The 23,842-nt window shown below is 42.4% G+C and overlaps 1 protein-coding gene and 1 long non-coding RNA gene across 2 annotated transcripts in view; one reads left to right on the forward strand and one right to left on the reverse strand.

The window, feature by feature from the left end:
* Window positions 1–23,842, reverse strand: part of LOC134539961 (intermembrane lipid transfer protein VPS13A-like) — a 392,760-nt gene that overhangs the window by 316,249 nt on the left and 52,669 nt on the right. Inside the window, exons 3-9 of the mRNA XM_063382355.1 lie at window positions 10,205–10,312; window positions 9,649–9,775; window positions 8,339–8,510; window positions 7,036–7,244; window positions 6,428–6,602; window positions 5,908–6,036; window positions 385–529 (exon numbers count right to left, since the gene is read on the reverse strand). Coding sequence (XP_063238425.1) covers window positions 385–529; window positions 5,908–6,036; window positions 6,428–6,602; window positions 7,036–7,244; window positions 8,339–8,510; window positions 9,649–9,775; window positions 10,205–10,312 — 1,065 coding nt within the window. The remainder of the gene's footprint in view (window positions 1–384; window positions 530–5,907; window positions 6,037–6,427; window positions 6,603–7,035; window positions 7,245–8,338; window positions 8,511–9,648; window positions 9,776–10,204; window positions 10,313–23,842) is intronic.
* LOC134539980 (uncharacterized) lies at window positions 2,700–8,849 on the forward strand. Its single transcript, XR_010076377.1, has 2 exons — window positions 2,700–3,066; window positions 6,354–8,849. It is a non-coding gene; the product is annotated as an uncharacterized LOC134539980 (long non-coding RNA).

A 23,842-nucleotide genomic window follows, 5' to 3' on the forward strand; every position in this document is an offset into this window, starting at 1 on the left:
TTAAAAATCATTATAGTCATTACAAGTATTTCAGGTTAGTTTTTCTATCGAAAAGATTTATTTGGCACACTTACATGCTTGGTAAGTCCCTGATGTTAACATCTGCGAGCATACACAGTTTAATGCCGCCACACACAGCCGGCTGTCAGGACTGCTCCGGCTTGTGGATTCAGGAGAAATGCACATACACGTTGGACTTCACCACATCAAACTTCCGTCCAAGGAGCGGGCACGCTTCATTGCATTTCCTTTGCTTATTAAAATTTAACCCTCAGTGTGCCTAAAGAACTTTAAAAATGAAATCAAGGCTATGCCCCTCAGTATCTGGTGCCTCCATGCTGTGGAGACGCTTGCCTTTCGAAAGGCACTAGATGAACCGCTCACCTCTATCTTGGCGTGTTCCCTGGCTACGACGATGTCAACAATGTTCAGCTGGTCCTCCAGCTTCTGCAGATCCAGCTTCAGTTCCGTGTCGTTGGGGCTGAGGACGGTCTGCTTGAACACGTCCTTGTAGTTCCTGTAGTACTCCCTGCAAGCAACCAGCGGAACAAGGGCTCACACAGATGTTGTGCTAGAAGATGTTGTGTTAGAAAGTTGAACATTTGTTGGCTTTAAAAGTTTGTTTTTCAAGTTATTTCATGGTTACATGCTAGATGTGCTGCAGATACCTAATGCAAAAAACTTAATAAAATTTATGTTCATATCCCCAAGTGGCACAGTTGTTTCTCGTGCCACTAAATGTAATAATTACATTAAAAAAATAATTCCACTTATACCTTACTTACAGCAAAATATTTTCAGAGAAGTTAATTTTAATACTTATTTAATAAATATTTATTAAAAGCAAGTACACGTACATATTTATATCCATGAAATAATAAAAGGATTCCTTGTTTTGCAAAACCCAACCCCTCAGAACTGGAATTATTATCATCATTGGGTCGTTTGGCTAGAAAATATTTGACTGGAAAAAATTTGGTTGGCTGGAGTGGAAGTGCTGAGGCTGGTGTGACCAGGCGTGTCAGAAGGGCATATGAAGGGGAAAAAACCCAATAGGAGAAGGGAGTGGGAGTGATGAAAAATTCAGCCAGTCAGCGCTGGAGGAATAAGAGAGATCATTATGTAAAGTATATTGGTCTTGTGGCCTTGAAGGCTTTTTATAGTAAGTTATTGTTTTGAGTGCTGAACCAGCATGGAGGCCTCCAAGAAACTTGGTTATCTTTTTTCATCCTGATTGAAAGGAAGCTTCTGCCTTACAGCAGCAATGGTTCACAGTTCATTTTGATACCTTTAAAAATGTCTTTAATAACAATAAAACACAGTAAACAAGTAAAATATATAAGTTCATTTTGATACCTTTAAAAATGTCTTTAATAACAATAAAACACAGTAAACAAGTAAAATATATAATTTATCAAATGCTAGTTGTCAGAAACTGTAATAAACTGGCTCCCGCTTCAAGACTTATCGCAAGAGATGTAAATAGTGGGGCAGAATGTGCCACCCGATTAGTCCATCCACCTAACTCGGCATCATGGGGAGAGGGAGAGGGAGAGGGAGAGGGAGAGGGGAATACAGGCGCTGGCCCTGTATCTCTCCTCACTGGCGGCTAACTTCTTCGAAGAAGGCATTGAGAAGCTTGTTTTACAATATGACAAATGCCTCAAATCATTTTGCTGATTATGTAGAAAAATAAGTAAGACCCTCTGAACTTTCGGTAGTTAAATTTTTATGTAATGTAAATGTCTTATTTTTATAGCTTGGAGGTTGAAAAAAAAACAGTCCTCGTTTATCATCTCTGCAACGCACTGCCGCTCCAACGCGATGGTAATAATCTGCCTTCATGTACCATAATTTTGGGTATATAATACAATAATTTGTAACACTGAATCCCATATATTGTATCATATTATCTGATGCAAGGTACTTTATATATGGTTCAGCATACCATTGTTACCGTGCATTGTGCCTATTTGTTTTATGATTCTGAGAAACAATTAAATAACTAAAAATTCGTAGATATTTATGAATCTAAACAAAAATTCAGGATTAAAATCATTTTCAAATAAGTTTGCGAGTGAATCCTAAGTCAAAACACTCTTTAAATCATATTCAACTTAATTAAAAAACATTTCCTACTGTTTAATAGTGTTTGTTTTTTCACAAATTCATGTGTCGCAATATTTCCGGGTCTGTAGTACCGTATTGGTCCGAATATAGGCCGACCTTTTATGCCAGTTTTGTCAACCTTGAAATGTAGAGTCGGCCTATAATGGGGCACTAGCCAAAATAGTATAATTAAACACATACATTTCAAGGAGAATCACTTATGGCATAAAAATGTTATCAGATATACAATTCATTGACCTAAAATTACGCCGTACTTACGTGGAATTAGTAATTTTTCCAACTTAGAAATTTAGTAAACACCCAATAACTTATCATATTTTAAGTACACAGATGTGGTCACTTGTATCACATAGCTTTTAAAAGCTTGGTCTGGTGTGCGGTAACAAGACTTCCCACACAGTAATTCTGTTTATTATTATTTATTTGATTTAAGAGTAATGAATTAAGTTATGTTTATTTTCCACATTTGTATGTTTACAGCTACAGACTAAATTTTACAAACACTAATTGCTCCAGGACGACGATATAATAACAGTTGAAGATACATATTTATTTTCGGACACTAACCTATAATATTGTTTGTTGTTGTATTTGTTTTCAGCACCACTTTTTAATACGTTTGTAATATCTTTGGGTTCAAGTAGGTTTTAAACTTAATTATTTTTCTTTTAAATGTAATTATATCTTACCTGGTTCTTTGCCGCGGGTTGTTGTCTGAAGGCCATATGTTTTATATGTTCTTCAGCCAATCAGCAGCCGGTTCAGGTCAGGGAGATTAATTAAATTCTAATTGTTAGAAGGAGAATGTAAAATAAGGCGTCTTCATCGTATGGTTATGACCAATACGCCACTTATTTTAGTGATTGAACATGTAAGAATTAACTTCAGTGTTCTTATATATATTTAAAAGAATTCACCAGACGTCACATAGTTTTTGTGAGTATTAATTATGACATCCTTTGACAGTTCAGTTACGTATTTAGCGAATACGTTTTTCGCGTCGTAAGGGACGTGATTTGGAACATCATCATGGACATTTATACATGTTAAATCCTCCAGTCCGAACATGAATTACCAACCAATTAGAAATATTATATGTGTTTGAGTAAATTCAGTTAAATGGTATAGAATATTAACATTTGCAGTTTGGAAAGTAGAATTCGAAAACCAGAGGTCTGATTTAATAGTTTCTCGAAGCTGACCCTGAGTTAATAGCCGTGGTAATAGTAAATAATTTTCATAGAACCCTCAAATATTATAATAACTTTAATAATTCTAACAACCTACACAGTGAATGAAAGCAAAAGGATTTAATAATTGTTAATAATAAACTCTTGAATTTGTATTTCTGTGCCAACCTTAATTCCTGCAATTGATCCAGAGAATAATCAAACCTCATGACACGAATTTCAATTTAATATTATTAATAAGTTAATTAATCATTTTATGGAATGTTCAATACCTATTGATGTTATGATAATAAATAATAGGTTATCATAGAAATTACATAAAGAGTATCCTTGCTATTATTCCTACTACGGTATGTGTAGTTGTACGATTAATGATTGTTTAGTTTTATTAAACCATTCATCATTCTAGTAATATTATTAATATTAATAAAATTAATAAATAAAGACCAGTAACGTTGCACTGGTTATTTTTGAACTGTATTTAACAGGCTGTGGTAATTTTATTTGCTTGTAAAATGTGGTATTTACATTAAACAATTAGTAAAACAGCAAATTGCCGTAAGGTTATTTACCGTAGTATGCTTTATTTACTCTTCTACCACAGGAAAAACAAAATCATGGCACCAGTGTTGGCAACTTGTAGTTGCGACACGAATAAACAAATACCGGTACATACCAACAGTAACAAGAACAATAAAACCTACTTGCAATATTGGCTGTTTTATGGTTGATTCATACACGTTTTAGATGAAACCATTTTGGGTTTTTTAAGTCAAAATTAAACGTACCAGTAAATGTTTTTACGTCACAATTTCTATGAACTTAGAAAATGTAGCCATTGCCGTATAAAATGTTGGCACCACTACAAAAGAATGTGAAGATAAACGGAAACACAGCTTATATATATATTTATATATTTTCGTAAGTAAGAATAACACATTTTGTCAGTTCAATAAATACTAACTTAGTTGAAGTGTTACTGTGGTAATATGCTGCTGATAATCATTTTAGTTAGTTAAAATTTATTTTTCCCTGATTTTGAGTGTGCTGTAGAAGGTGTCACCCTATTTTTGAGGTCGGCCTATTTTCGGACCAATACGGTAATTAATGATGTAATGGTAGTTTTTTTTTATAATTTTTAAAAGTATATTCCACCTGTGTTATTTTTCTGTAGGTCTCCATTCATTTGAAAGGATCATCCCTATCTGCTAGTGAAAAGAGGGACAAAAAAGGTTCAGGATCTCAGCATTAATTTACGTTCCCACACTTATTGCTGGCATTATTTCTCCGTCTGGGCAGGTTAGAGGCTAGAGCAAGGCTTTGAAGGAAGGGAAGGGGAGACTGCCCTTTGTAGGTGTTGCCTGCAATTTTCAAAGATTTACCAACCATTCACTTGTCATGTGGGGCTTAAAGTGAATATACAAAAAGAGTTGTCTGTGTTGGTCGCTGGCAATATACCACAGTGTTTTACCGGGAGTCTATTGTATTTTCATTGGGAGAAGGTTTAGCTGTTTTTTTATATTTACGGTTCTCGATGCCAGTCAATATGCTGAGAATCAGAGCTGGGGCCCGACTCTACGCTACTTTTGACCACAGTCGTCGATATTAGCCCACAACAAGGATGGAGTGAACTTCATTCATGTTCAATTAATGATAATAATAATTATAATAATAATACACCTGCATTTGTGCATCCGCCCGGTGGCAAGGAGTTCCCACACTCCCCCCCCCCCCCTTCTGGAGCCTCCTTCGTAAGTCCTTCCCTCCATCCCACATCCATTCGTCTGTTCCGAGGAATTAGTCCTGCTTGTACCGTGAGTTCATGTATAACAACAGACATAATTGTGAACTAACTTTTTAATATTTATTATTTATTATTTACGTACTTGCGAACAGACGACGTATTTGTTTTGGAGTCACTAAAGAGGTTATGTGTAATTTGCTTGTACATTCGACATGCATTTGTTTCTCGTGGTCTGGAAATAGTGATAATAATGATTTGTGAATATTTTAAACAGTAATAAAAAACAGTTAAAAATTAGTTTGTTGTTGAGAGATATTATTCCAGCAACCAATGGTCTGGCATTAACATTTATTCAGTGCCCAAATGGTTTACGCAAGTATTTATGATTATTTGGAGCCCGATGAGATGATCTAGGGTGTGACATGCTGAGGGTAACCCTAAATTTATTGTTTAGTATGTTATGTGAGTGTAAAATACTTTAACCTAACTATTCAGCATTTAAAAATTTGTTGACATTAGATATTATGTCTAATTGTTGAAAAGTTTAAGACAATTTTGAGAATATAAGGTGAAAAATTAATATGATGGAAAGCTTGATTTTTTTTGTATCCTTTCAAAATAAAGAATTCACCTCTCCTTCATCACCCCTTCAAAAAATTTGTGATCAAAAAGAGACATAAACAAAAGTTGGCAGGGCTCAAAATATTCAGGATTGATTAATTTTAATGAACAGAGGATAGTTTGGTATAACCTACTCACACCAACGGCCTCCACACCTGTTTACATGGCTGCCAACCTAGATATTTGCACCACAAAAAAATTGTTGTGGTTATCGCTACTTGCCTGTGCTTCTTAATGTATTGCCAGGAGTACGGCCGCACTCTTTGCTGCACGACCGAGTCATATGCATACTTCCACCATCTGGGCACATTCTTCTTCACAGGGACGTCTGGGTGGAACTGACGAAAGTGCCTGGCAAGAAACATTGTTCGTTTAGCTTCATGATACATATAGGTATGTAGAATTGCAACTTAATTCATTGGTATGTCAACACGAACAACTGACTAGTGGATAGTAGACATCTAGCCCAAGATCTGGGAATAAAACATCAAAAATTCAAAAATTCCTTTGCGTGAACAGGAATATAACCCGGACAAGTGGCCCACCAGTCAGATTTCCAGAAACCACGGATGACCGAAATCAGGATGGAAATCTACCGGAATTCAAACCTGAAGCCTCCAAAATGCAAGTGCGAATTTATAACACTACACGTGCTCATTTGATTCCAGTGGAACCAACAGAAGTGTAGCTACTGGGAGGATTAGCTACTGGCAGTATGGAGTGTGCCAGCGGCATTCATCACCTGTTGATCCTCATCCTGCGCAAGGACTCGCGCAGCCCCACGATGGACAGGTACTGCTGGCGCGACAGCTGCGTGGCGGCATCCTGCAGTACGAAGTCCACCAGCAGCTTGGGTACGCGTGCCTCGTTGGACTTGTTCACGATCACTTTCACCTTGCACGTGACGGGCTTCACCACTACGCAGCAGCCACACACGCCTGTCAGCTTCCCAAATATCACCACGTTAACTCTCTAAATGTATGCTTAACCTCCAGTTGTTAACCATAACCCAAAAATATACCACGTGAACTCGACATTGATCACCTCTGATTTATCCCTTTGTGATCATAAAGTGAGTTTCATGAGTGGCAAACATGGCGGACTTTCCCGTAAGCTGGTGCTTTTTCTCAGAGAACTCCCGTTTTCCTCACTCATTCATGCTATTAATACTTCACTTCAATCACATCATTCCTCATTGTCTGTAGAAACAACCCAGTTTCGACGAGCCATTAGGCCCCAATTCATTTACTCATAGATTCATTATTGATATGTAAAATAATGTTTAAAATGTGTTTCCTTTTATCCCTGCTCTCCCATGAACGTCCCTGTAAACTGTGTGGCCGCCCTCACCGAACTCAAAGTCCTCGCCGTTGACGCAGAAGGTGTCGAGACCACGCCGCATCTCTACACGCCAGGCATAGGGCTGCGCCGGGTCCACCGCCGCCGCCACCAGACGCTCTGCCCCACAGCCCGGGTTCCAGTACACGGACAGCGACTCGAGCCGCAGCAGCTGGTACAGCGACGAGGCGCCCGTTGGCGTTAGGCTCGGCTTCCACTTGCTGCAGCAGACATAAACAATTACAATTGTCATTGTACACATGAATAACAAAGATGGTTTAACACAGGTAGTGTGAGTGAATTAAGTTTGATTTAACGTGTCGTCAAGATCCGGGACATTAGAGACGATGAGAAGTGAAAATTTGAGCTAAAGCATTGATGGAATGACTTTTGTGGAAGAACAGATGTATCCAAGGAAATTCATCAGCTCACAGCAACATTCACAAAGTTTCCTCTTACGAAAAATGAAGATTTGTTTCCGTTGTAAAACACACCCTGATCACATTTCTGGGAGAAGAGTGAGATGGGTGAAATGAACTCTCAACAACTCCACAGTACGCTGAAATCCCAGTTGAGCATCACCTTGTACCAGGAAGGATTAATGCAAGGTCTGCCGGCTTGCTATCATTGGGATTTGGCCTTAACCACCATGAAGCATTTTCAGTTAATGGCTTATTCCAGAATTTGATGGTTGTTAAGTAGGACATACACAATGTACACAATTCATTTGTTGAAACACATACATTTTTAATTGTGGAAACTTGCCTGACGTTTTACAAGTATCATACAAAGAGTAGCATATAGCTGACAACAGTACTGCCAAAGAAAAAAAAGGTGTTTATATTGTATAACAACTGTAGGAATTGCCTTAGAAAAAAAATTAATGATGTTAAATTGCATATGGAAATGGTTCATGAAGCTGAGCTTAAAATGCATCTCTGGCACTTTTGATGGCGCAAACAATGTTGTGGCTCTAGTGCAATAACTTTTGAAACCAATCTGCCTGTGACAATGGGGTTTTCAAGTGCACATTTTCATTTCAACAGAACATAAGAGATGGTGTGTCTTTTAAATATCCAAGTTGATAGTTACTTTTTTCCTTCACAACATTTTGAAAGCAATTTAAACATAAACTCTTTTTGGCAATTTAATTTTTAAAAAAATAGTTAAGAAACAAAATGCAGAAATAGAATTACCACGCCATTCTCAACTTATAATAAGCTTTAAGCTTTTTGTAAACAGACAGTTGAGCAGTTTTGAAATCACGTGGGTTATCAGTGTGCCCAGCCAGACTCAGGGGAGGCTTGGGGAGCACCTGTTGGTCGTCTCGACGGACACGCTCTGCACGCACAAGCCGCACGCCAGCGCGCAGTCCGGGTTGCTGACGGCGTCCTCATAGCGCACGTGGATGTTGCGCGCAAACACCTGCAGGTTGTTCATGATGGTGGTGGCCAGGTGCTCAAAGAAGCTCTTTGAGTCGGGTGAACCTGCAGGCAGCCATAGCACGACCAGCTTGTATCATGCCTACTGGTCCTCTGTAGGTCCAGCAGGCTGCAAGTTTCCTTCAAGCTGGTGCCCAGTTCAACTAGAAGCTTCATTCAAGTGTTATAAATGCTTGTCTGTGTAATAAAAGGCATAGGAAGGGAGGAGGGTATCAGGTTACATCCCACCCGCTTCACCTAACCTGCCTTGGAGTGGAGCTATTTTCTGCAAATAAGTACTTTTTGTCGTAATGTGTGTTGTTTGTTCCATGTTATACTTAAAGAACGGTAGCAGATTCAGGGTGATGTAGTGAAAAATAAAAATGTGAGAGATTTCAGTGAAAATAGTATGTTATTTTGAGAGATTTAATGCAAGGTGAGCTGTTACAAATTACAAACTACAAAGACATTTTGAAAATGATGAAGTGTCCAAAGCCCATGTTGTTGATTTTACTTTTCTTGAATACAAAAACTTTTTTTTTTTTCCAAATTACCTCCTGAAATAAATTTCTGTATCTATCACTGTTAAAGATCACATTTAATGCATCTAAATTCATAAAATTGGTGTTAAAAATTATCAAGTGCAATTATAAATGTATGGCAAAAGATAACCAAATATTTTTTTCCCTTCTTCCCTACCCAAATTTATTTCAATTCTACTCACCCTCACTCATGATTATCTAAGTTAAGCTAGAATCAAACCTGAATGAAGCTTCCACAGTAGGTCTAATTCAAGCCACTTTCCGCAAGACAAAAATGCCATGCGTGATGCGCATGGGCGTCGTCACAGGAGCAGGTACGAGTGAAGGGCTTGATGAAACATGGGGGAAAGAAAATTCTTTGGTAACATTAAATGATAGACAGCACTGTTGTCTGCGTTCTTGTCACTTTCATATAACTAACAGTTTTTTCTCATATCTCTACAGTGTTACCTACTGTGATAAAGAGGGGAGACGCAAAATTCTAGAATTTTCTCAAATGTGTGCTTGTGGCCCTTTAATTCTTGAAAGATAAAACAATATTTAACACTTTTTTGAAATGATATTTTCATAAATGTTTATAGCATTAAAAATATAATTCAAACAAGTTTGCCTTATTTTATAAGATCAGTGTTGGTGTCTGCCCTTGTGCTGCCGGGGCTCACCTTGGCCGAAGAAGCTGTCGTCCTGCAGTGCGTCCAGCTTGCGCCTCTTGGCGGCCCGCATGAGCCGTTTGTCGGTCTCGGGGTCAAACTGGCGGTCCACCACGGGTCCCGCCAGCACGTACACATCCTGCAACACGCTCCCGCCTCACAGGGGGCTGCGCGCAAACGTGCACCGTGCAGTGGACACAGGGGCATACAGGGGTAAACCTATGTACTGCTCCGTAATGAGCATACCGGGAGTTCACTGCACACTCATACAACTTCACGGCGGGGATAAAAAAAATATATTTTGTGAGATGCAGACACAACTCTGAATCTCGAGTTGTTTTTAAATAGCGTGGGTTTTTTCTGAAACTCTACACATTGCATGTGTGCCCAGGTTGGCGGGGGCCTTAATAGGTATAAATCCATCTTTGATAAGTATGTAGCCCAAAATTTACTTCATAAGACTTTTTACCCTTTGAAACTTTTACCCTTCTGGGTAGGGGGGACATGTGCCCCTGCCCCCTGCCCCCTCCCCTCCCCAAGTCCAGATACGCATCTGTTGCACACTCACCTCGATGGTAATGACGACCGGCTGCGACGTAAGGCCGGCCCACGGGATGCTGAGGCTGATGCGGCCGACGGTGCCCGCTTTCACCTCTATTGGCAGGTCAAGCTCGTACTGCGACCATGACACAACACGGGGGCTCGTGACGGCCAACGCATACCGCTGTCTACTGTCTGCCAGTCTGCCGGGCGACAACAACCACCTCTGTGCCGAGTTCACAGCAGAAAGTACTTGGTAGAACACAACCAGTAGGTACTTGGTGGTTGGTGCACTAGCAAAGAGTGAGATCATTGTGTGATATTTGCAACACTATGAATGTTATTTATTTTGCACCAGGACCATCGAGAGGGATGAGCAGGAAGGGCAGCAGTTGAGTCTTTAGATTATTTTTAATGCTTGGGTTTACCGTGATAGGACAAAAATCATAAGTCTACTGTTAATACATTCATAGGGTACCTTAAAAATTGTGCAATAAACCACAAAGGCATTTCCAGTCATTAGATAATTTTTTTAAGTTGTGTATTAAGTAACAAGAACAGAGGAGACATGACAAAATTACTTTCCCCCAGCACCTGAGTTTCTATCCACATCCCTGTTTCGCACTCGTATTATTCCTACTACTTATTTTTTTTTTTTATGTTTTACATCTTAGCTCTTGGTGTACAGCGTTTGATAGAAGTAATTTCGTGAATGCAACGGAAGTCAAGGAACATAAATGTGTATCCAAGGTGCTGTCATCTGTGGCGGATGGCGCAAACCAAAGTTTACAAAACCAAAGTAAAACTTTATAGTATTAACTGTTTAGTGAATTTTAACAAGATGGGCAGTATTTTAACATATTGGAAATCAGGTCCAAAGCTGGGTTTTAGTATTTTGTCAAGTTCTTTTTGCTTTTATTAGATCCATTTCATTATACCTACAGTTTCAAATTTCAATCTGTAAATTGAATGATTCAATAGTAGACATAGCTTCTCCGGCAGCGAATTATAGCGGGGGGTACGGAAACTACGTGTGATTTACATTCAGAAATGTAGTTGAAAACACAATTTGTGTCTATTTATCACGCTCAGCATTATTTTGAAGAATTCTAAGTTAAATTTGTATCCAATTTTCGTATTATAAATGATTTGTAACATGAAAACACATGAATTTGTTCCTTACGGAGGTTAAATGTTACACATCACTGTAGAGTATTGAAAGACTCACTCACTTTTTTTTTCTCAATATACACACACCGACATTTTTTATAAAACATAATAAAATTTGTAGTATCAACGGAACAAAAATTTTGCTGTCACTAATAAGCCACTTCTTGGACACCACTGTAGGGTCAGGGGGTGGGTTAACGGGGAACGAAGAAGTTATGAGTAATGTTGGATAACAAAGAAAATTAATAGATCCGACGAGAAAATGGAAGCTTAGACACATCTAAAGAAGGAACAGTTTTCAGGTAAGGATTATACGTGGGAAGGTCAACAGGAAGAAAGGAAAATGAAGAAGCAGAGGAATATAGTAAATGCTGATAGATGTGACGGAAGGATAAAACTCACCCGGAGCTTACAGTCAGAGTATGTAGATATTAATTTACAAGAAAACTCTGACTTAACGAATTTATAGCTGTTTCATGTAGGTTAAAGTGGAGTCCTGATCTTTATTATGGATCAAGCAATGCCCTCTTTGGCCTCTCCTCAAAATCTTGAGTCTTTGAATTTTTGGTCTCTCTAGCCATGCTGGTTGTTTCATTTTCTTCTCATTGCTATTATTCGAGGGCTTAACTTGAAGAGTTACAACAATAGCGCTATTGCCCCTTCTTTTTTGTCTAAAATTTTGTCATCAGCTATTTACTTTATTTTATTTAAAAGTGATAAAAAGTCACGTGATTGTAAATAATTAGGTTTTTGCGGAGCCTTTTACAGCTCGGAAATAACATTAGTAAATATCTGGCGAGAAAAATTTGTGACCAAGCAGCAAACGAAAGAGAGCTGTCGAAATAGGTTCAAGCGTAGGCTACAATTGCGATAGCACACATACAGCATATAAATAGCACCTTTTCTCACACACAGCACGTAAGTCTAAGCTGCATTCGCACAGAAAACAGCATTTTGAAATATTAGGACAGATTTTTCTCTCATTAACTTCTGTCAAAATTTTCAGTTTTAAATGTTTGAATTTTTTCAGCTATTATTTACAGAAGCAGTTGTCTACCTAAAAATCCTAGCATTTGGGTGGTATGTCCCTTTCCAGATCATTGTTTCATATCTACGTTTAACACAGTTACACTTGTAGACTTTTTGAGTGGCCGAACTACAATATATAGGCCTATACCGTAAAACGGGGTGAATATAAACAAATTTAAACTTTGGAATAAAAATTTATTTATTGTTTGTTAGGTTAAAACAAAAAAATAATATCCAAAACTCAGGTCTGTAGTGCCCCTATCAGCTCTTCATATTATTATTAAATTATTTTGTTTCACTAAATTTAAAAAAAATAATAACATGGTGTTTCTAATCACCCCACAGAAAGGGGTGAATAGAAACAACAGTTATAAACCATGGTTGTTTCTAATCACCCCACAGAAAGGGGTGAATAGAAACAACAGTTATAAACCATGGTTGTTTCCTTTAAAACCAAAGAGGGGTGAATAGAAACTATGAAATATATACTTTTTTATTAGGAAATAAATAGATAAAAATTTATTTCACAAGATATTGGTTTATTACTGTAAAAAGTAAGAAAACTATATAAAAATGGTTGTCACATATGCACAAACAGAACAAAACAAAACTCTTTACCATGACACTGGGGGTGTAGCATTAATAAACTGTTAAATTGGTCAGATCATCCTCAAAACATAGCATGTCTTTAAAACGAGCACCTGAACTGAGAACTGGACGACAGTTTTCGGAGAACATCGTTTTTTGAAACAAATAATTCTTCTTCAGTCATTGTGAACTGTTTGGTTTGTGGAACTCTTTTTAAAAACGTCACAACAAAACCATTGTCAATAATGTAACTAACTTTACAGACATAACATCTAAAAGATGTTTTTGTTTTTCCATATACTTTGACCACCATATAATCACCTTGGCTTATGTTGATACCAGTGTTTTCATCTTGATCAGAAGAATTTGAAGAGGTCCAAATTAGGTCTTCATCGCTGTCCTGCACTGAGTACGCACCATCAACCTCTAATGATGAATCAAGACTTTTCTGTTTTTCTTGGCATTTCTTTTCATTGGCTTGGCCTGTTTAGATGTACAAGGGCTTGGGTCACTGTGAAGTGAAGTATGAAGGGTTACATTCTCCCCATCCACTTCCTCAAAGTCATCAACGGTAACACTTCTGCCGGGTTGGACATTTACTTTTGTCCTTTTTTTCTTTGGTTTAGGATTCTGGTCTTGCCGAAGACTTTGAAGGAGTTCTTTAAGGGGCCGAAAAAATGCCACGTCAAGCAGTTGTGTTAGGTGTATTGAATTTTCTGGTAGGAATAAATCTTATGTCGTTATCTTGACATAGCTTAACTGATTCTAATGACAGGTGCGAAGATAAATTGTTTCCAATGAGAAATTTCTTCCCGTCTAGCTTTTTCAGATATGGGATAGCAACTGTAAAGACCCAATCCTCGAAACAGAATGAATCGAACCAGCCAGATTTCGTCCGATTATATATTGCATGTTTTGGCCCGCCTTATGTCCAGGTTTGATATAAATGCAAAGCCTTATACACAACATAAGGGGGTAGTATAGTGCCATCTGCAGCGGCAGCAAACATCACAGAAGTTGATGCCTTTGATGAGTTCATGACCCTTTCAGAATATTTAGTTCCCCTCCGTGTGATTATCTTTCGTTTTCCTGGATTGTCCGTAAGGTTAGTCTCATCATAATTTATTATGTTAGATAGTAGCACATTCTCTATTTCTTTTGACAGTTCATTAAAGTAACTGTTGATGGTTTCTGGTGCTACACCGGCTCTGGAACGTTTTATGTTTTGGCACATTTGCACTGCCAATTGATCTTTGTGTCGTCTTATAAATGATACCACAAAATCATGACTGGGAAGATTATTCTTAAATCGTTTCACTTCCTTCCCCCTTCTATCCAGAAAGTCCTTTACTAGAAGTCTTAAGGTTGTAGAGTCGATAGGATAGCCCCATTCGCTGCATATTTTCAATCTATCTACAAACAGCTTTTCTTCTTCAAAAGACAAGGCAGTTTGTCCACCCTGATGTTAAATGTCAGGGCCTCTTTTTACGTGTCTGTATAGTATACTATAATGAATCCCATGTTTTTCAGCTGCTTTCCGCAGGCTAACACCATATTCAATATCAGAGAGGGCATTTTTTATATGATCAGGACTGTTTTTTTTTAACCGCCTCCGACGATGGATTTGTACTTTCGTGGCATATTTGAACAGCAACTCTGAAACAAGAAAGATATAATAGTTAGGATATAACATAACTAGAGAATGAATAATAGGTGTTTATATAGTATTAATATGGCCTACTAGATTTTTTTTAAAAATCTTGCTGTTGAGGGGTGAATAGAAACAAGAGAATTATTATGTTTCTATTCACCCCAAAAAACTTTAAAAACCTAACCTGAAAAATTTTAAAATTCTTGGAGATGATTTTATTAAAAGTAAAACAAAAACCAACCCTTACTTTTTTATAATGATGTTATAGGTAGTATTTACAATGCCAATAACTATTGCATAAAGAACAGATGTTTACTTGTACCAGAGAAGTTCAAAGTAGGTCGGAAGACATCTTGAAAACTTTCAAGAGGCACACTAGGATAAACCATGGAGGTAATAGTCTATGGAGTGGAAGCAGGTGTACTTTTCAAGGGTAATCAATGAAGCCTGTACCCGAAATAAAATCTTCAGACTGCGCATGCCAACGACGATAGTTTACATGTACCACCATATCGCGGGCGGCAAAAGAATAGCAGACAGCAATGTAATTTGTATGACGCATTAGGAAATGTGCGTGCAAAAAATTTAAATATATAACTATTCTTTTTATATTATTAGTAATAAAGAACCATGCAGGAGGGCTAGCATAGCTTTCACATTTAAACTGTATTATACCTAAGTGCTTAATTAGGAACGATTTAATTACAGACTATGAGAGTACGAACTGCCAATACCACATTCAAGTATTTACGATTCTGTATGTTTGTTTAATACAATGAGCAACTATAATACTTGGTTTTTAACATCATTGTCTTGATATTTTTTTTACTGTGAATATTATTATTGATGTACTGCGACAACTGATGCAAAGTGTTATGAAATCGACACTATAATTTAGATTACAACTAACGAATGTTCAATTCAAACGAGTTTTTGGATTCCACGAGATGCTATGCTGCAAACTTTAGTCGAATTAAACCTTTTTTTTAAAAACAGTTAATGAGAAAATTGTACAAAAGTTGCGAAAGTGTAGAGTAAGTCACAGTGTGTGTTGCTGTTTACATGTAGATACTTCTCAAGATTCGTGCATTGTGAATAAAAAAACATGCTGTTTTAATATTCCTTAAACTTTAATTTAAATCAACAGTTGAAAGTGCCTAGGGTAGGCCAACATGACTTTATGCATAATTAACATTGTTCATGCGCACATTTTTTTGCTAATCAACTTACCTAGTCCAAATGTTTAATTTATGAAGCCACTGAATTCAATTCAATTCTTTGTTTTCCAGGAAACTACACTTTTACACAAATATGATACAAGTAGTAGGTATAGGACTCGTCAGCAAAGTTATATTTCACAATATAAGTTACCTATTTGATTATATATAAACACTTGACAAGTGACAATAAACAAAGGATAAAATTCTTGGGTCGCGGCTTTTCCGTAAATAAAATAATAAAATTCTGATAATACATTTTTTAAACACTAATAACGTTCCTCTAAATACCCTGAAAACGGCGTTTCTAAATTTCTACTGTTTTCCGAGATATTGCAGTTAGATATTACAGGATCATGCCATCAGTACCAAGATATTAACTTGGATACGTGATTATGGAACTTTCACTACATTATCAATTGGTAGACAAAACAATGACAAGCTTGTAGTCAACAAAATAAAATTTATGTAAAATATTAAGTTTAGGTGCATCTGCCTTGCATCGTACGTGTGCGCTACGTTTACTCGCCATATTTGAAGTACGTACGGTAACAGCCGTTCAAAGCAAATTAAATTTACATTTTCATGAATATAATATCATACATATACATTTACTATAAACAATACTATTTACGTCGTACACCAGCACTTAAAATTAGGTTAAGAAAATTTAAAAGCCAAATTTATATCTCGCTGGATGAACGCACATTATACATTTACAAAACGAAAATAACAGTTTCTTACATGTGGAAAGTTAATCCACCACAACTGCAAAATCTATTAGTGCAACCAAAAGCTGCACAAGCTTTCACCATCACGTCTATTCAGCTAAAAATTAAAACGGTGCCATTCAAAACAATGTAAGTAATCGCGTTTTTGCCACCACTTGCTCTATCCTTGTCTTTCAACATCGTCTGCTTGGTGCTTCATGTTTGCTTCCAGACTTCCACTCCATATATATATTTAAATTTTTTGTTGTGGCCTACAGCTTTTCGCCAAGGGCCAAAGGGTCATTATATTCCAGCGTAAACCTCAATTTCAAGTCATTATCAAATATCAGAATGTATTTGTTACACTCATGCCTTACCCGGGACTCGAACCCAGGACCCCTCGCACCGTAAGCCGGTGTGCATCCATAGAAAAGAGAGGGTGTGCATCCGAATACGGCTTTCACTCCATAGACTTTTACCTCCATGGGATAGACCAAGGTAGACATACACTTCAGAGCTGCCAATATAATTTTCTTGTTCGTATATAAAGTTGCCAACACAAAAGCAATAATAGTTAATAATAATTTTCAGTATAAACATATAATATTTAAAGTAATATATGTATATGAAGTTTTGTTTCTATTCACCCGTTTTACGGTAATCCATACTTGGTGCATAATTATCTGAAAAAATTAATTTTTTTTTAACTTTTTTTGCATGGTACTGCCGTCCGCCACAGTCTCGTGTTCGAGGTCGGGCGCAGGTCCTAGCGGGGTGGCTGGCTATCTTAGAGATTTCTGTTCCGGGAGGGCGCCAGGCTAGCTCGGTGTCTAACCGTGTGATGGTCGTGGGTTCGTTGCCCCAGCGTGGCCCGCTAGAACCGTCGGCGGTGATGGAATTTGTTTCCTGATAAGGTTGGGTTGCTTAAGTTAATTTACATACACTGTCTGGTTGTTCTACGGGTCACACGTCGCGCACAGGAGGTGCGGGGTGGACGTTTTATTGTTCACGATTTACACTGGTTCATTACATTGGGCGCGAAGTCTACTCGGCGGTACATGACTGCCAATGAGGCATCGGAACACGTAGAAGTTTTGATTACACTATTATTACAATTACACTTGACAAAACGACACCCTGTGGTGCTCTTACGTACACGATTACACTCCACACGTTATCTGAGAGGGACACCTGCGTGCCTCTACATGTGTTTAGTTATTAAGCCCTCACGCCAGTCGCAGTTGAGGGAGAGCGTTCGATTAGCGTCGGCTAATCTCGTAATCGGTAAATTGCGACGCGCGGGCCCACCTGTGTGGACCGCGGCTCGCTACTAAATTAAAAACACGTTTAAGCTTGGATGTAGCCTGTGCCTGTGCACTGGGCGATTAACTAAAGTTCTGGGATGGCGGGAGACGGCCCGTACCATATACTGCACGGCCCCACGTAATGCTTTGTGTGGGGCGTGTTAAATTGACGCGGCTGGGTTAGGCCCTACACCGAAAAAGGACCGGGCGCACACGGGGAGTATTTAAAAAAAAGGTTTTGGTTGTGACTATAATTACCAGATGGACGTTCGGTGAAACAAAGAAATGCTGGCTCCCCGTGGGACGTGCGTCCGTCCCGGTCCGCGAGTCGCACTATACTGGCGTCCGGCCCTGGCGCGAGGGGAGGGGTCAGCTCCCTGTCGCGCCAGAGTTTCTAAAGTTCCGTTATTTGTAAAAAATTACATTAATAATAAAAAGCAAGTGGCTCTAAATTCATACAATAAAACTTAATGATTAACTTAATATCTATATATGTTTTAGAATTGACATTTAATAAGTTTGTCTAAAATAAATTTGAATATTAGAGTCAAGCTGGAGACTGTCTGTTTCTTGATAACTACTCCAGTGGCGAATAATAATGCAAATTTTGGGGCGGTTTGCGTTACGTCACACGTTTCACTACTGAATTTAGGCTGAAGGCCGCAAGGGTTGCACTCACAGCTGTTTTAGTAGAAAGCTACACGTGAGTGACCCGGGCACTCCTACGTCGCACTCTATTAATTGGGGGCTTTTGTTTGTTTCTGATTACTTTATTATTGTGTGGGTAATTTTGTAGGCACGGGTAGTGTGTTGCATGTGTAATTAAAATGGTTCGCTATTCTCTACCTTGGGCTGCGGTCCGCTCACTTGAATCAGGTGGGCCATGGCTAGGGGTGCTTTCCGTTAGTGGAGCCGAGTACTGGCGGGTGCAGGTCGGGCTTTGGGGTGGCCTTCGGCCGTACGATGTCAAACGCCCCCCCCCCCCCCCCCGCCCCTCGAGAAGCCCGACCTTGCGCCGCAAGTGGCTCCGCCACGTGAGGGCGCCCCTAGCTTCGGCAGCAGCACCGCTTCAGCGGTGTCCGTGATGGCCGCAGATGGTAGGCTCTGTGTCCTGGGCCCAGGTCGTCCCACGTCGATTGTCCGGGTGCTGGCCTGTTGACGTCGTCCCTCGGCGCCTGGTACGGCGTGGATGGGTACAGCCTCCTCTCCCGTTCCGGTGTGCCGGGCAGTTTGGAGTAGAGGCTTCCTCGTCGTCCAGTTCCGTCACCATGGGGTGGTGTCGGCGTGGTTGTTCTGCGGTTGTGCCCTAAGAACCTCCCCGGACTCGTTCTCGGGGGGTGACAGTTGTTCCGAGTGTGGCTGCGGTGTCTCGCAGCGTGCGGCGGTGCGGTGGTGGCCAGGGTGCAGGCCAGCAGGGGCGGCGGTGACCAATGTCAGGTGGCTCTCGGCAGGCGGGCAGCAAGCACGGGTGGCACTCGGCACGGCCCAGCTCAGCCTTGCCGACATGCGGGCATTTAGCGGCCCGTCGTGCCAGGCGGATGACAGGTGTCAACGTCTGAGTGACGGTCACGTGCGGTGGTGGGGCAGTTGGGCGTCCAGGTGCCGGGGTGTCGACCTGCATTGCGTCAGGCAGATGCAGGGAGCTCAGGCGACCCGGTAGCCGCAGTGATGTCCTGGTGTGGCATCGTGGCGCCTGTGGCGGCTTGAGTGCGCGTGGCCTCGGCGCCTGCTGTGGCAGGCCGGCCGAGGGGTGGCGTCGTGGCGCCTGTGGCGGCTTGAGTGCGCGTGGCCTCGGCGGCTCTTGTGGCAGGGCGGCCGAGGGGTGGCGTCGTGGCGCCTGTGGCGGCTTGAGTGCTCGTGGCCTCAGCGGCTGCTGTGGCAGGCCGGCCGAGGGGTGGCGTCGTGGCGCCTGTGGCGGCTTGAGTGCGGGTCGTCTCGGCGGCTGGTGTGGCGTGCCGGCCGAGGGGCTGCGTCGTGGCGCCTGTGGCGGCTTGAGTGCACGTGGCCTCGGTGGCTGCTGTGGCAGGCCGGCCGAGGGGTGGCGTCGTGGCACCTGTGGCAGCTTGAGTGCGTGTCGCTTCGGCAGCTGCTGTGGCAGGCTGGCCGAGGGGTGGCGTCGTGGTTCCTCTGGCGTTCCTGATGTCGTCTCAGGTGGTGACGAAGACGGCGTCAGCGTCGTGCGCGTCTGTTTAGTTCTGGCGGGTTGTATCGACTGAGCCTCGAAGCCAGGCGTGCACCGCGGGGTGAATCCAGGCGGCGGGGCCTCGCACAGGTGTCTCCGCATCGTGGCCCTGGGCGTTTCGTTGTCCAGCGTCCCTTTTGAGACCTCGTACTCATGTGGCAGTGAGGAAGGCTGCATGACGTTGAAACTAGGCGGTGGCGACGGTGTGGCGCGACATGTCGGTGTCGAGTCTGGTGGCGTACCGGATGAGGCGTGTGTCGGAGACGACGCAGGTTGCGTCGGAATGGTCCTTCGCGGCACTGTGACGGTGGTCAGGTGCGTTGGCAAGGCCATCCTGGCGGCGTGAGGTGTCTCCGACACAAGGCGGGTTCAGGACGTCGTGGCAGACTGCGGTGGGACGGTCGGCGTCGTGCGTCGTTCGGTCGGCTTCGGCGGGTCAAGCGTCGTCACAGTCGTGTTGAGTGGCGTCAGGTCTGCGAGGGTTGTTGAGGCTGGTGGCTTTGGGCCCGGAGGCGGAGGGAGCAGGATTGGCGGCGAGAGGGTGACGAGCGTCGGCGTCGGGACGGAAGGCGTCCTTGGTGAGGTGTAGTGCATCGGCGTGAGTGGCATCAGGTCGATGAAGCGTGGTCTCGCTGGTGGCGGTGTTTCTGGACTTGGTTCGGGAGGCGTCAGGTCTACGAGGGATGCCGAGGTTGGTGGCTCCGGGACAGGAGGCGGTGGTAGCGGGATTGCTGGCGTCAGGAAGCCGAGCGTCGGCGTCGGGACGGTAGGTGGCTGGAACATTGTACGTGACGGTGCGGATGTCGTCGGGACGTGCGTTCGTGATACGTCATGCGTCGGCATGAGTGGTGTCTGTATGTCGTGAATCGTCATGGCGTATCGTAGGGGAGGAATCGTTAGCATCGCTGCCGAATACTGCACCTGGGTGGCTCGTTTTGCGGTACATCGCGCGCACGTGAATGTGAAGGGCTCGCGCCGCAAAGTCCCTTCACGCTCGTTGGTACTGTCACGATGCCACAGGCCGGCACACTCGTCGCAGTGGTAGCCCATGCTACTTCCTCCGGGACATGACAGGTTTCCACACATCGTCACCCCATATAGGCGGTACTCTTGACAATAGCCACACTCGTACCCCGCGGCGGTCCTGCCATATAGGTACCAACTCGGGCAGGGATGGTAACACCCGATGCATTCGTCTGCATACATATCTTGTTATCGAGCGTGTTCAGCTGTGTCGATTCGTGTTTTTCACTCGTGGATCTGTGCGCGCCGTGGAAGTCTGCACGCGGGGTCGCGCTCCCCGACTGGGCAGGTGCCCGGACAGCCGCACAAAACGGAGGCCGAGAATGGCCGCGTCGCGGGCTGGGGTCGGATGGGCGTGCGTGGCGATGGCTGAGAGCGCCCGGACAGCCGCACAAAGCGGACAGGTGGAGGATTGAAGAAGGGGGAAGCTGTTCGGATGGCCACGCGAAGCGGAGAATTGCTAGGTGGTTGAGTGGTGGGGAGGTGTGTGGGGAAGGGTGTTCGGCCCGTCACGCGAAAGAGAAAGCGGGGTGGTGCGGAAGCAGGGCCGTAGCCAGGATTTCATTTTGGTGGGGGGATAAAACATTTGGCTATTCACCCACCCCCCTTTACGAAGCGGGGGGTCCGGGGGTTCTCCCCCGGAAAAAATAGGATTTTTACTTGCAAATGGTGCTATTTTAGCAGTTTTCATAATATAACATTGAATATTGTTCTGCTGTAAACATTATTGATTTTTAATATTAAAATAACACAAATTACAAACTCAACTCAGGTAAAAAAAAAAAACCTTCCACACATTTCGGGGGGGATGAATCCCTATGATCCCCCCCTTTACCTACGCCCCTGTGCGGAAGTGAAGAGGGGTTGGGGGTGGCCACTGGGCTGTGACGTCGCTCGCCTGCGTCGCGCGTTCTGCTGGATAGTCGTGCGCTGGGGGAAGGGGGAGAGGGATCCATTGTCCGCTGCTCCTGGCGCGTCAGCCTGTCTAACTCTCGCACGTCCAAAATGGCCGTTTTCTTGCAGTTTGTTCGGTTTTCACGTATTTTGTTCAAAATTTAGCCACACGCAGGGGCGCCATTTGCCGTCCGCCGCGGTCTCGCGTTCGAGGTCGGGCGCAGTTCCTAGCGGGGTGGCTGGCTTTCTTAGAGATTTCTGTTCCGGGAGGGCGCCAGACTAGCTTGGTGTCTAACCGTGTGATGGTCGTGGGTTCGTTGCCCCAGCGTGGCCCGCTAGAACCGTCGGCAGTGATGGAATTTGTTTCCTGATTAGGTTGGGTTGTTTAGGTTAATTTACATACACTGTTCTGGTTGTTCTATGGGTCGCACGTCGCGCACAGGAGGTGCGGGGTGGACGTTTTATTGTTCACGATTTACACTGGTTCATTACATTGGGCGCGAGGTCTACTCGGCGGTACATGACTGCCAATGAGGCGTCGGAACACGTAGAAGTTTTGATTACACTATTATTACAATTACACTTGACAAAACGACACCCTGTGGTGCTCTTACGTACACGATTACACTCCACACGTTATCTGAGAGGGACACCTGCGTGCCTCTACGTGTGTTTAGTTATTAAGCCCTCACGCCAGTCGCAGTTGAGGGAGAGCGATCGATTAGCGTCGGCTAATCTCGTAATCGGTAAATTGCGACGCGCGGGCCCACCTGTGAGGACCGCGGCTCGCTACTAAATTAAAAACACGTTTAAGCTTGGATGTAGCCTGTGCCTGTGCACTGGGCGATTAACTAAAGTTCTGGGGTGGCGAGAGACGGCCCGTACCGTATACTGCACGGCCCCACGTAATGCTTTGTGTGGGGCGTGTTAAATTGACGCGGCTGGGTTAGGCCCTACACCGAAAAAGGACCGGGCGCACACGGGGAGTATTTAAAAAAAGGTTTTGGTTGTGACTATAATTACCAGATGGACGTTCGGTGAAACAAAGAAATGCTGGCTCCCCGTGGAACGTGCATCCGTCCCGGTCCGCGAGTCGCACTATACTGGCGTCCGGCCCTGGCGCGAGGGGAGGGGTCAGCTCCCTGTCGCGCCAGAGTTTCTAAAGTTCCGTTATTTGTAAAAAATTACATTAATAATAAAAAGCAAGTGGCTCTAAATTCATACAATAAAACTTAATGATTAACTTAATATCTATATATGTTTTAGAATTGACATTTAATAAGTTTGTCTAAAATAAATTTGAATATTAGAGTCAAGCTGGAGACTGTCTGTTTCTTGATAACTACTCCAGTGGCGAATAATAATGCAAATTTTGGGGCGGTTTGCGTTACGTCACACGTTTCACTACTGAATTTAGGCTGAAGGCCGCAAGGGTTGCACTCACAGCTGTTTTAGTAGAAAGCTACACGTGAGTGACCCGGGCACTCCTACGTCGCACTCTATTAATTAGGGGCTTTTGTTTGTTTCTGATTACTTTATTATTGTGTGGGTAATTTTGTAGGCACGGGTAGTGTGTTGCATGTGTAATTAAAATGGTTCGCTATTCTCTACCTTGGGCTGCGGTCCGCTCACTTGACTCAGGTGGGCCATGGCTAGGGGTGCTTTCCGTTAGTGGAGCCGAGTACTGGCGGGTGCAGGTCGGGCTTTGGGGTGGCCTTCGGCCGTACGATGTCAGTACATTTGGATAAGGAGAACCAAATGGAAATAATAACTGAAAATGTTTTGGTTTAAAGGCAATGCCGGTGGCTATTGCAAGGTATGGTTTGAATTTCTTTCATAAACATGTATTTAATTTTATTTAGCCTAATAAATTCATAAAATTCTGAGGAATTTAAAAG

This window comes from Bacillus rossius, chromosome 1, assembly GCF_032445375.1.
Source record: "Bacillus rossius redtenbacheri isolate Brsri chromosome 1, Brsri_v3, whole genome shotgun sequence".
NCBI classification, from domain to species: Eukaryota; Metazoa; Arthropoda; class Insecta; order Phasmatodea; family Bacillidae; genus Bacillus; species Bacillus rossius.